At 43.5% G+C, this 12864-nt stretch overlaps 1 protein-coding gene across 1 annotated transcript in view; it reads left to right on the top strand.

The window, feature by feature from the left end:
• LOC308578268 (putative helicase senataxin) overlaps positions 1-12864 on the top strand; it is a 180073-nt gene that overhangs the window by 30622 nt on the left and 136587 nt on the right. Inside the window, exons 3-6 of the mRNA XM_081178517.1 lie at positions 460-3342; positions 7016-7118; positions 7877-8035; positions 8527-8750. Of these exons, the coding sequence (XP_081034643.1) occupies positions 460-3342; positions 7016-7118; positions 7877-8035; positions 8527-8750 (3369 nt within the window). The remainder of the gene's footprint in view (positions 1-459; positions 3343-7015; positions 7119-7876; positions 8036-8526; positions 8751-12864) is intronic.

The following is a 12864-nucleotide window of genomic DNA, read 5'->3' as shown; positions in this document are numbered from 1 at the left end:
GCTATGTGGACGGTTCTGGATTATAGTTATAGAGAAGTATCAAATCACATCTGTCCTCTAGAACAGAAGCAGTTTTCCTCCTCCATGTTTGTTTGAAGGGTGGTTTTTTATTGGCGACAGAATTCACCCCCTTGAAAACCTTGTCTTTTTTCATTTTTTTAAAAAAATGTTTCTAGCCTTGTTGGCTGGCAATACCCCCCCCCCAAAAAAAAAAGAGATCACTGTATAGTGACTAGTATAGGGACAGGGGACCTGTGGCTACAACTCCCATAATTTCTGATTGTTGGCCATGCTAGCTGGGGCTGGTGGAATTTGAAGTCCAGCAACACTTGAAGGGTGACAAATCCCCCTTTCCCATCCTAGTGAAATCCTTGAAGTGAGGCGGGTTGTTGTTGGATATGCAGAGCAGGAAAGTTGAGAACATGCTGCTAAACATTGACTTCCCGTTTCCTGTTTCAGGATACCATTTGTCCTGATTACTGCCTCTACTTGTACAAAGATATGCAGACCCTGACTGACCTGTTACATTCTGACATCGGCCAAGACATGCAGTTGCACAACAGCACTTTTTTATGGTTCATCCCTTTTATCCACTCCCTTATGGACCTGAAGGACCTGGGGATTGCCTACAACATAGTGGTCATTCATCACCTGTGTTTGGAAATCCAAAATGTCCTCAGTGGCACTGTTGAGACTTGTGACAAAGTGTCTGAGTTCTTCATCTGGATCTTGGTGACTGTTGTTGAGTGCAGCCTTAAGAAAAATTGCCTTCATTTTCTGTGGATCAGCTCAGAAATGTGGGTGTGGATAGTGGTGAAATGTGTCATGCTTCCAAGTACGGTGTTCATGCCTGGCATTGAGAGAAGAGTAGTCAGGAATAGCTTAAGAAGCACAGTGACATCACCATCTTGGGAACCTGAGCCCATACAGTTTGCCTGCATGAAACTGATCCGTAACATCCTGAAGGAAGGGTATCAGGTTGTGCAGTCACCCACTTGTAAGCAGTTCCTTGATGAACTCAACTTGCTTCGCCGTAGCCACAAGCACTGGGAGCTGAGTTCCCCGCAGGCTCTAGAATTACAGAACACTCTGAAGGAGATCATATGGAGCATCATGAGCAAATCGTTAAATCCTTCCTCCCTTGTGAAGAGCCCTCCTGTTTGTGTAACTTCACCTACTTTCCTAATGAACCACAAAAGGCAGGAAGACAGGTGTCCAATGAATATGGACAATGAGCACCTACCCTGCTTGTCTGTGTTAGCAAAAAGACACATGGATGCCCAGAAAAATGTGGTGTCTCATCAATGGCCAGGGGTCCAAAACAAGCAAGATCCCTTCTACAAAAGCTTTGGCCTCGGTTTTCAAGACCTGGAGACCAAAGACTTCAGCACAAAGGAGAAGCCCAGTTCTTCCAGATCTCTTACAGAAAAGAATGGTAACAGCAGCAGTGCTTTGGAGAGAAAGGTTGGTCTAAATGACCTTACAAGCAAAATCAGATCTCTGAAACCAGACAGCACCCTGCAATTAAAACTGTTACCTGAAAGCAGTAGGAGAGGAAATACCAACCTGGAGCCAGGAACAGAAAAGCTGCAGTTGGTCAGAGACAGAACAAAGAGCCAGGAAGGGCAGAGGAGTGAAATGATTGTAGCCAGAGGCAGCACATCAGACACATTGCCTTGCAAATCAGAGGCAAGCTCAGGCAAGGCCTCTGTTGTGTGTGCTAAAGGAACCAGTTTACCCATTGACTCTAGCCAGGAAAGCATCATCCGTCACCAAAAATGCATTAAGAGGAAAGCTAAAGGCGCTGTTCAAACTTTGTCTGCCCGAGAGAGCAACAAGTTGTCTGCTGGTGCAGATAATTCCCCAAACCAAGTCATTATTTCTGACGCTTCTTCAGATGAGGATGAAAACAAAATGAAAGCTGGTAGAGAGAGCAGGAAAGGGCAAGTGGACGCGTGCCTTGAGAAGAAATTCAGTGCCCCAGAGCAAGAGCCATTGACTACTCCAGACCTCATACATCATACAGCAGCTCGTGAAGGCCACATCGGCAAGGGAAATGCAGTAGTATGCTCAAATTTCACAGGGATATGTGCTGGCAATGGAAGCTGTTCCAGGTGCACAGATCCAGTTCTGCCCAGTACATCAGCATCTGCCAGTCCTTCAGGGTCAGCACCTGCTGTCAAAGAATCCACTATTCAGCCAGGGAAGAGCTCTGCAGAATATGGGCAGGTTAAAACAGCTAGAGAAAGTCCCAAGGGAAGCATCAAGCCAAGCATGCACAGTAAAAAACCACTGCTGGCAAAACTGGCAAGATCTACTCCTGCTCTGGTCCCACCCAACGAAATCCAACATATGCCAGCCCCAACCTTAGTGACAGAAAAACATGGCCTATCAGAGAAAGTCCAAAGAGCAGCCGAACTTGCTCAGTGCACACAGGACAGTCTTGCTGAGTTGCGCAGTTACAGGGAAATTGTTGGCGAGGTGGATGTTCCCCAGGAAAGGACATCACAATTAGTAAATGCTCAGCAACTAACTACTAGAAATAAGAACAATTTTGCCTGCCAAAAACGTCAGCTCTATAGGCAGACAAACCCCAAAGAGAGAGAGAATTGTCAGTGTACTCACGGAGAAACTCAGGAGGCTCAGCCAGCCAAAAAACCCAAGGCGGCAGAGCTAAGACCTGTGCAGTCTGCCAGTATGGTGGGGGTGGAAAATCAGAAGGAAAGTTCTGCTGGAGCTAGTAAAACCAATCATTTGACCTTTCCAGATCCCTCCTCTAGCCCATGTGACGAGGATGTGGCTTTGAAAAAGAGAGAGCCCCAATTGAATGAGAACAAAGATGGTGACGGCTTCTTTCTTACACAGTTGGATCCAGTGTACACGGAACTGTGTTCACAAATAGAAGATGGCAGTTACCTCTCAAACATGGAAGTCAATATATCTGCAAGCCCACTGCAGGGTAGTAATGATGACTTGCAGTTCAAGACCCCGACACTGAGCAGCATTCTCCAGCCTCGGATTTCAAACAACACCCCTCAGTTGCTGAATGTGCAAAATAACCATATTGTCATGGCGCTGCCCACCCCCAGAGCTGGTTCTTGGAACAAAGTGCACCAACCCTTTGCACAAGCAAACATTGTGAATGCCCAGCAGAGAGACCATGGGATTTTCACCAGAGAGGTGCTGAAGTGGAACTATGACATGTTTGCAAACTTTAAACTGTTTGGGCCACCAAGCCATCTCCTTCAGTCTATTGTTGCCCCTGTCACAGCCAAGTTTGAGGATTACAATGACTACTTCAATACTTTCTTCCCCTTAATGATGCTAAATGCATTTGAAACGGTAAGCTGGCAACAGACCACCTCATTTTTCTCTTTCCTCCTCAAAGGAAATCCTCCCACTAGCTGCAATTAAACTCTCTCTCTCTCTCTCTCTCTCTCTCTCTCTCTCTCTCTCTCTCTCTCTCTCTTTCAAAAGTTGACAAGTTGACACATGTTTCCAAATACACATCCATTTTGTGTTCAACTTCCCCGCCCCCCTCCATGGTTTCCCCCATATTTTTTAAATTTGCTGCATATTATCAATATTCTATACCTTGTCTTTTCCACACTGTACTCAACAACAAGTATTCAGTTGCTGTTCTTCATTCAAATCCTACCTACGTTTTAACATGTTTACAATAATTCTTTAAATATTCAACAAAAGGTTTCCACTCCTCCTTAAAACCTACCTCTTCTTGATCTCTAATTTCCATAGTTAAGTTTGCCAATTTGGCATATTCTGTCAGTTTAAACTGCCACTCTTCTTTAGTAGGTGTCTCCTGATTTCGCCATTTTTGTGCATAGAGTACTCTTGCTGCTGTTGTAGCATACAATTGGTTCGTCTGTCTTCTTGAAACATCCCTAAGAGAAATGCCTTGGAGTTTTTTGGGAGCATCACCTTATGTAATTTTTTAACCTCATTATAAACCATCTCCCAAAAACTCTTAGCCACTTTACATGTCCACCACATATGGTAAAAAGTGTCTTCTGCTTCTTTACATTTCCAACATAAGCCTGACTCTGATTTGTACATTTTTGCTAGCTTACTCGGTGCCAAGTACCATCTGTGAGTCATTTTCATAAAGTTTTCTTTCAAAACATAACACACTGAGAATTTTATATTCAATTTCTACGGTTTTTCCTATGCCTTCATCTCTATATTGTGCCCACATCGCTAGTTCAGTGGATCATAGCAGATTTATCTATTTCAATCTTTAGTTTCTCATCCTAAAAGCCTCTTATACATCTTTGAAATTAGTTTTTCTCTGTTTTCTAATAACTCTTTTTCAAACTGAGAGCTTTGATTAATAAACCCATGCGTCTTACCTTGTTTAAATACTTCAATCAGTTGATAGTATTGCAACCAATTGATCAACCAATCCTTTTTATCCTCTAACTTCTTAAGCAGGCATAGGCAAACTCGGCCCTCTGGATGTTTTGGGACTACAATTCCCATCATCCCTAGCTAACAGGACCAGTGGTCAGGGATGATGGGAGTTGTAGTCCCAAAACAGCTGGCGGGCCGAGTTTGCCTATGCCTGTTCTTAAGCATCACACCCTCTTCTGTGAGGTCCAGTAGGTCCCTATAAGTCACCCATTTCTTTTCCATGTTTTGTTTTTTTCTGTGAAATTGCTTTTTTAATTACATTTTTCAAAAATATTTTGACAAAAATACAGATCCAATATTTTCAAACAAATACCGTATTTTTCGCCCCATAGGATGCACCGCCCTATAGGACGCACCTAGTTTTTTTTTTGGGGGGGGAATAAAGAAAAAAAAATATTCCCCCCCCCCAGGCACAGGGCTGGCACGGGGGAAGCCCAAGCTTCCCCCCACCCCAGCCCCCAGAACAGCCTGCTATCCGCAAGCCTAGGGAGCCGCGCCAGTCTGTTTGGTTTAAGTTAATCCTGCTAATGAGCTTACATGTGTACAATAACATTTCCAGTAAGTCTTTATACTTCTCTCAGACTCTATATAAGTTCTTCCTGAGTATCCATCAAAATGTTATGCTTTATTCTTGGCTTTCTCCCCGCCAGACAAATACTGAAATATCTCTTTGCCATTCCTTAAAGCAGCTTGTGTTATTTATTATTGGTATTGTTTGGAATAAGAATAACATCTTAGGTAAAATATTCATCTTTATGGCTGAATCCTTCCTAAAAATGAAAGTTTCGTCCTCCCCAATTAAACTTAAGCCACACCTGCACATACATTTAAATCAGTATTGTACCACTTTAAACAGTCTTGGCTTCCCCCAAAGCATTTTGGGAACTGTAGTTCATTAACGGTGTCAAGAAGAGGCTCCTATTGCTTGATTGTTAAACCACTCTAGAAATTGTAGCTCTGTGTGAGAGGAAAAGGGCTCTCCTAACAACTCTCAGCATCCTTGACAAACTCCATTTCCCAGGATGCCTATGTCAAGGACATGGCTGAATCGAATGCCAGGGAAGAGTCCGACTCTGGAGACCAAAGATCGCAGACAGAGCAGGAGGAGGTGGGCTCGACCCCCTTTCATCAAGAGTTCCCTGACTCAGCTAGAGAAAGGGGAGGGGGAGAGATAGACGGCCGTGGGAGGGTTGCTAAGCAACCAGCAGAAAGGCAGCGGACAGGGAGTTCTTCTTTTGAGAGCTGAAAAGGTTAGAATGCAACGGAAGTGCAAAAGGGGAAAGGCTGGACTTTGGCATCCTTCTTGCTGTGACAAGGGCGGAGACTTAGAGTGACTAACTTGTTTCAAGAGTGTCAGGCTGGGAGCTGCACTCTGGATGTAATTTATTATAAATGTACCATAAAACTGACAGGGAGTCATTAAACCTTATCAAGGCTTGCTTGCCTGTCTGAGATCATTACAGCCTATGCGGGAAGGAGCCATGGCTGTTTAAAGTGGTATAACAGTGCTATGTAGGGTGTGGATGTTGTCTTAGGACAGGAGGTGGGGGAACATCTGTGACCCTCCAGATGTTACTCAACTACAACTCCCATCAGCCCTAGCATATGGCCAGTGGCACAAGGGATGGATGGATGGATGGGCATTGTAGTCCAGCAATATCTGGAAGGCCAAAAGTTGTATTATTATTATTATTATTATTATTATTATTATTATTATTATTATTATTATTATTATTATTATTATTATTATTATTATTATTATTATTATTATTTATTACCCCACCACTCTGGGCGGCTTCCAACAAAATATTAAAAATACAATAAAACATCAGACATTAAAAACTTCCCTAAACAGATTCCCCACACCAGCCTTTGAAAGGTGTGTCTCGTTCAAACAAAAGGGATTTTTGTAAGCCTAACTGTTGCACTAGTGTAGTGGTGGACTCAAGGTTTTTTTTGGCAAGGGGGAGCGGGGTTAAAAGTGTCCCATTTGGGTTTTTTTTGGATGGGGCAGGTGTTGAATGTTTTTATTTAGTTTTACAAATGTATGTATCAAAATTATGCTAATACATCACAATAGACTTTTTTTTAAGCAATACAGTCCTCCCTCCCAATCCCACTAAGCGAGAGCATGTGTATTTAACAAAATACATTGCATCACAATTGTCCATGAGTAGATGGAGGCTGCTAGTTCGATGGATTCCCAAACAGGAAAGTAATAACAGAACATCATATGTCCATAAAATGGTTGGAGTCTTATCTTCAGTATAGAGCTTTCAGATATTTGGTAAGTTTCTTCATTAATATCACTGTCCATACCTTTTGTCCTCATAAGAAAAGTTGCAAGTTTGCTAAATTTCTCAATTTTGTGCCACCAGTTGTTGGGCTGCTGCAAGCAGGGATTTTATTATTTCCTTAGACTGTAACTCCTTTTGCTCTCTGTGAAAATCAGTCAATAAAGTTAACTGTGGTGAGCCACAGACTCTCTGGGCCCCATTTATGAGCAGGGAATCCTGCCCAATGCTTTTAGCAGCCCACATGTGGTGGAAGAGCAGTCTCTTAAGCCTATGCTTCCATTTCCCTGCAGGTGGCACAGGAGTGGCTAGAGAACCAGAAATCAAAAGAGCAAAGGCCTTTTGAGTTGAATTTGCTGAACTTCAACGCAGACACAAATGAAGCAGATTTTACAAGTGAGTGAGAATTTCACTGCATATAAACAAATGGGAAGTAGAAATGCAGTCCTGTTTTTAATGGTGGTTGTAGTAGATAACAGAAGTGCTTGTGTTAACACTAGACTGTTGGGGTGAGCAGTCAAGGGCTATTATACTTTATTCTGCCTGTATCTTTTTTGCTTTTCTGCCCAACACAGAATGTTGATGTGTATTTTAGCCTGTTTTCAGTTTCTCGTTGATTTGATTTTTTTAAAATGTTTAAAATAATTTTTTTACCAATTATTTTATTGTTTTAATCTTTTGGTAAACTGCTTTGAAGTTGTGAAAAACCAAACAAGCGGTGTATAAATTTTATGAAATAAAATAAACCAATATCTGTGACAAACAAACTGATATCCAGGTGCTGCAAATGATTAAATGAATAATGAATAAAAATCAATTTTATTTGATTAAAAAGAAAGAAAGAAAAAAAAGAAAAAAAAAAACAAGGATTGAGGCAAGGTGTGCCTGCTTTATCTCAATACCCAGAATGCTTTCTCTCTCCAAAATGGACCTCAGCAGCAGCAATGAAAAAGCTCATACAACTAAATTGAGTGAATATTTATTAGAATGTGCGACTGGGTAACCAAAAACATCTGGAATTCAAAGTTCAGCTGTAGCAACTTGTGCTCGACATGCCTACTCTTTTATTAAGAGCTTTTGGTAACAACGTAGTTGTATCTGTATGTGGCTAAATGCTTGCATATTTTTGTTCTGTGTTCAAATTACTTCTCTAGTTAACATCTCAAGAAGCAATTTAGAGAAACAGCTGCACCCAAAGGAATGTGACTTGGTGTTCTTAATATTGTCTGAAAAGCAAAACTTCTATAGCAAAGAAGGCAAGGCAGAGAGCTGTCCATTACACCATGTGGGCTATGTGACTCGGTTTTATACTGGTAGGTTTTTTTTTATAAAAAAAACCAATAAGTAAGTGTACAAAACAATTATGTTAGCCAACCCTTGGTGTCAGTAAGTTATTTGATTTGGGATGGGGGACCCATTTCTGCTATTTCAGCATGAAATTCTGGCTCAGTCCAGGTATTGCACCAAGCTTTGTGGTTAAGAAAGCTTAACTATAGTTTGGCATGAAGTTTTGAGTTGACAAACCATGGTTTATCATCCACTGGCAAGCCAAGAAGCCATGGATTGAGATCAGAAGCCATTGTTTGAAGTGGGGTTACAAGCCACGGTTTTGGGAAATGGAAGCAGGCAAAGAACTCTAAACAATGTACAGTCTGTTAATATGTATGCTAGAAAAGCTCTCAAATCATGATTTGAATGCTAGATGATAATGAATGCATACACCGTGGTTTCTGAATTGTACCCCTGTGTATCTCTCTCTCTCTCTCTCTCTCTCTCTCTCTCTCTCTCTCTCTCTCTCTCTCAGAGATGAAAGAGCAGGATGCCTGTCTTCTGTCTGTCAAGACACAAGGAAATTTGTCCGGTGTTGATAAGAATGTCAGGTGTGTGGTGGTCAGTTCTTTGGTGACAACGGAGCAAATGTTCAAGGCCCTCCTTCTTCTGAACCGAAGCCCTCTAGCCAAAGCCATAATCAGCCCACAAAACTCTGACTTCTGTCTGACAGGCTCAACTGTGGACTTGGAGACTTCTGTAAGTGTTTGTTTTAAAAGGCAATATAACCCAGTTCTGACTTGGGGAGGTATAAGATATTTTGCTACCCATTACACAAATCGTATGCCAATGAGCCAGGGGTTAAGCTGAAACTCCCTCAGAGATGGGCAGAGAAGACCAGAGAGAGGCAAGAGAATATTTCTACTCCAGCAGCCAACTTTCCGGAGGTGGAGGCGGGCGATAGGAGGAGAGACAGTTAGCTGTTAAGATTAGCAGCAGATGGAAGCTTTCTCCTGCCATCTCCAGGGAAGCCTTCGGAATTATGGTTCACACACCGCCGCTTTTCAAGTGTTGCCCGTAACATGTGGCCACAAATCTGCATCTCTTGGGAACATGGTCTTTTAGATGTGAGACAAGGGTGGGGACCTCAGTCCCAGGGACCAAATGCCACCCTCCAGGCCTCTCTGTTTTGTTTTGTTTTAATAATTTTTATTAATTTTCCAACACAAATAAACAATCATATCAGAATTTCCACAAATTTAACTCTATTTGGACTTCCTTCAGCTTCTCTGACAATCATCCATATTTGCCTCCCAGTTACGCATTTCTTCTGTTTATATTGCCATTAACCTTCCCTCCCACTTCTATTTCTTTCAAACAATATATCTCAACTTTCACAGTGCTTCTTGGAACCCCACTAGCGTTGTTTGCACATCACACGTTCTTTTCAGATATTCAACAAATTTCCCCCAGTCCTCGATGAACTTTTGGTCTCGAAGATATCTGATTTTCCCAGTTAGTCTGTCCAGTTCTGCATAGTCTCTCAGTTTCAGTCTCCATTCTTCTACCGTCGGTATTTCCTCTTGTTTCCATTTCTGGGCCAGTAGAATTCTTGCTGCTGTAACTGTATATTGGAAAAGTTTACAGTCCTTTCTTCTTATTTCCTTTCCTGTAATCCCTAAAAGAAATATCTCTGGTTTCTTTGCAAATGTACATTTTAACATCTTTTTCATTTCATTCTATATCATCTCCCCAAATCCCTTCACTTTCTTACACTCCCACCACATGTGATAAAACGTTCCTTCTGTTTCCTTACATTTCCAACACTTATTACACGTCTTATACATTTTTGCTAATTTTACCGGTGTAAATATCTTTCATATTCCATTCCAACAATATTTTGTACATTTTTGACAGAATTTTAGAATCATTATTTATCACTTCTGTCTGGAACTTTGAGTCTTTTTCTACATAACCCTTTTCTTTGATATCTTTTTTAAACATTTCACTAACCTGAAAATAATGCAACCAGTCATAAATATGTTCTCTAACTTGTTCGTATGGCATTAGTTTCCATTTTCCTCCTTCTTTGATTATCAATTGACCATATGTAATCCAGTTACCTCTCATATTTATTTTCTTTACACTCATAACCTCTAATGGAGACAACCAGTGTGGAACTCTGGGTTCTAATAGGTTTTTGTACCTCCCCTGAGTGAGTGCTTGAGGGCCCTGCTCTTGCCACTTACCATCTGGCCTGGGGCGGGGCCTGAAGCCTCATAAGGACTGCATGCTGCTTGCTGCCTGCTGCCCAGGAAGACTCCCCTGAGTGAGTGCTTGAGGGCCCTGCTCTTGCCACTTACCATCTGGCCTGGGGCGGGGCCTGGGGCCTCACAAGGACTGCGTGCTGCTTGCGGCCTGCTGCCCAGGAGGACTCCCCTGAGTGAGTGCTTGAGGGCCCTGCTCTTGCCACTTACCATCTGGCCTGGGGCGGGGCCTGGGGCCTCATAAGGACTGTGTGCTGCTTGCTGCCTGCTGCCCAGGAAGACTCCCCTGAGTGAGTGCCTGAGGGCCCTGCTCCTCCCTGCCACTTACCACCTGGCCCAGGGCGGGGCCTGACAGGCCTCACTAGGACAGTTGTTACTGCCGGAGAGGCACAGAGTGTTCTTAAAATGTTTTTAAAAAAATTTCTCTGGATTTTTTGTATGTGGAGGGTGGGGGTGGCATTGATGTTTGGTTGGGCTTGGGGAATTATTATTTTTTTATTTTGATGTTTTTGTAATTTTTACTTTTTTTGTTTGTATTGTTTTATTTGTTTTGTTTGTTTGTTTAAGGTGTTATTTTGTTTTTAGGGGGAGGGGTCAGGGCTGCCGGGGAGTGGGCCCCAGCCCACAAAATAGCTGGGGCATGTTCCACGGGGGGGGGGGGATGCACTGGGACAACCAATCTCAGTGATCACGGGTAGGAGGAGGAGTTATGCTCAGACCAGACCATGTCATCACAGAGGAGGCAGGTTTAGTCGTTGTCTGAGGACTATCCCTGCCTCCGGGTCTGGTCCTGACCGGATGGATACTAGAATCAGCAAGGGATACCCACATGACCTGAAGGTGCTGCTGTGCAATGTCAGGTCAATGATTCAGAAGACCACTGCCATCCATGACTTGATCATGGATGGAGGATTTGACCTGGCATGTGTAACAGAGACTTGGTTGGATGAAGCAGATGGGCCTGTCCTTGCCGCTGCTTGTCCACCAGGTTTCTCTTACGCACAGCAACCCAGGTCACGTGGGCGGGGAGGGGGGGTTGCAGTGATTTTTAGGAAGTCATTAGTTTGCACCAGGCGTCCTATTGGGAAGACCCAGTTCTCTGAGTGCATGTTCTGGAAGTTGGGCAATAGGGGCAGTACAGGATTCCTTTTGGTGTACCGACCTCCCCGCTGCGCCAAGGATTCCCTGCCCGAGCTGCTTCAGGTCGTGGCGGATGTTCTCCTGGAGACACCTAGCTTGGTCGTCCTAGGGGATTTTAACATCCATGCCGACACGACCTTACAAGGGGCCGCTCGGGCCTCCATGTGGTTGTCCCTGAATAAGTCTGGCCCAACCCATAGCCGTGGACATGCCTTGGACCTGGTGTTTACCTCTATGGATGTTGGTGATCTGACACTAAGTAAAAGCGAAACGAAAGAAGTGCCATGGTCAGATCACTTCCTGGTGCAACTGGACTTCTCTGCGACCCATCCCCTCTGCAGGGAGGTGGGACCAATTCGGATGGTCCGCCCCCGCCACTTAATGGATCCAAATGGTTTCCAGAGAGTGGTAGGGGATGCTTTATCCCATGTTGATGGCCTTTCAGCTGATTCCCTGGTGGCCCGCTGGAATGTGGAGTTAACCAGGGCTATTGACTGTTTGGCTCCGAAGCGCCCTCTCCGATTGCATGGAGCCCGGACAGCCCCGTGGTTTTCCACGGATCTGAGGGCAATGAAACAATCGTTGAGACGGCTAGAGCGCCGGTGGCGGATAACTCATTCCGAATCTGACCGGACACAGGTTAGAGCTCAACGTCGAGCCTACCAAGTGGCGATAGCGACGGCGAAGAAGAATTTCTTCACCGCCTCTATTGCATCTGCAGAAAACAGCAGCAGGAGACTTTTTCAGGTGGTTCACAATTTAGCGGAACCACCTGCAACATCGGGGCCCAGTACGGGCCACATGTTCTCCTGCAATGATTTTGCAAAGTTTTTTGCAGATAAAATCGCTCAGATTCGGGAAGAAGTAGACTCCACCGTGGGAGCAGGGCCGGGGCGGGAGAGTGCAAGAGTTCTGTCTAGTCAAGTTGAGTGGGATCAATTCCAATCTGTTACCTCCGAGGATGTGGACAGGCTGCTTGGACGAGTGAAACCAACCACCTGTCTCCTTGCCCATCCTGGCTTATAAAAGCTAGCCGGGAAGGACTGGGCGATGGGCTTCGTGGGGTGGTGAATGCTTCCCTCCGTGAGGGAGCCTTCCCGGACCCGCTGAAAGAGGCGGTTATTTTTTTTTTTTTTTCTGCATTAAATTTTTATTCGTATTTAGTAAAAAACAAAAAAGATAAATAAACAAACAAGTTTACATATCAAGCAAATTAACCATTACATAAGTTGTTGTTCCCATTTCCCATTTTATACACACAGAAATTAAACATAAAAATTCATAAAGATAGAAACTGCTTTGTAGTCTGTCAGATCTTTGACTTCCCTCCACCCTTTTGGTAGGTTTCTAATAAATTCCATGGTTGCGTATTTATTTTTAATCTTAAGATTGTCGCTGATAGAGTTTTTCTCTCCCCGCCAGATCATCTTATAAATCTGTTCCAATATAATTCCAAAATTTACTCC

Source organism: Podarcis bocagei (assembly GCF_964188305.1).
Source record: "Podarcis bocagei genome assembly, chromosome: W".
Lineage (NCBI taxonomy): Eukaryota > Metazoa > Chordata > Lepidosauria > Squamata > Lacertidae > Podarcis > Podarcis bocagei.
Note: the sequence above shows the minus strand (reverse complement) of the source record. Positions and strands in the feature narration are given on the sequence as shown.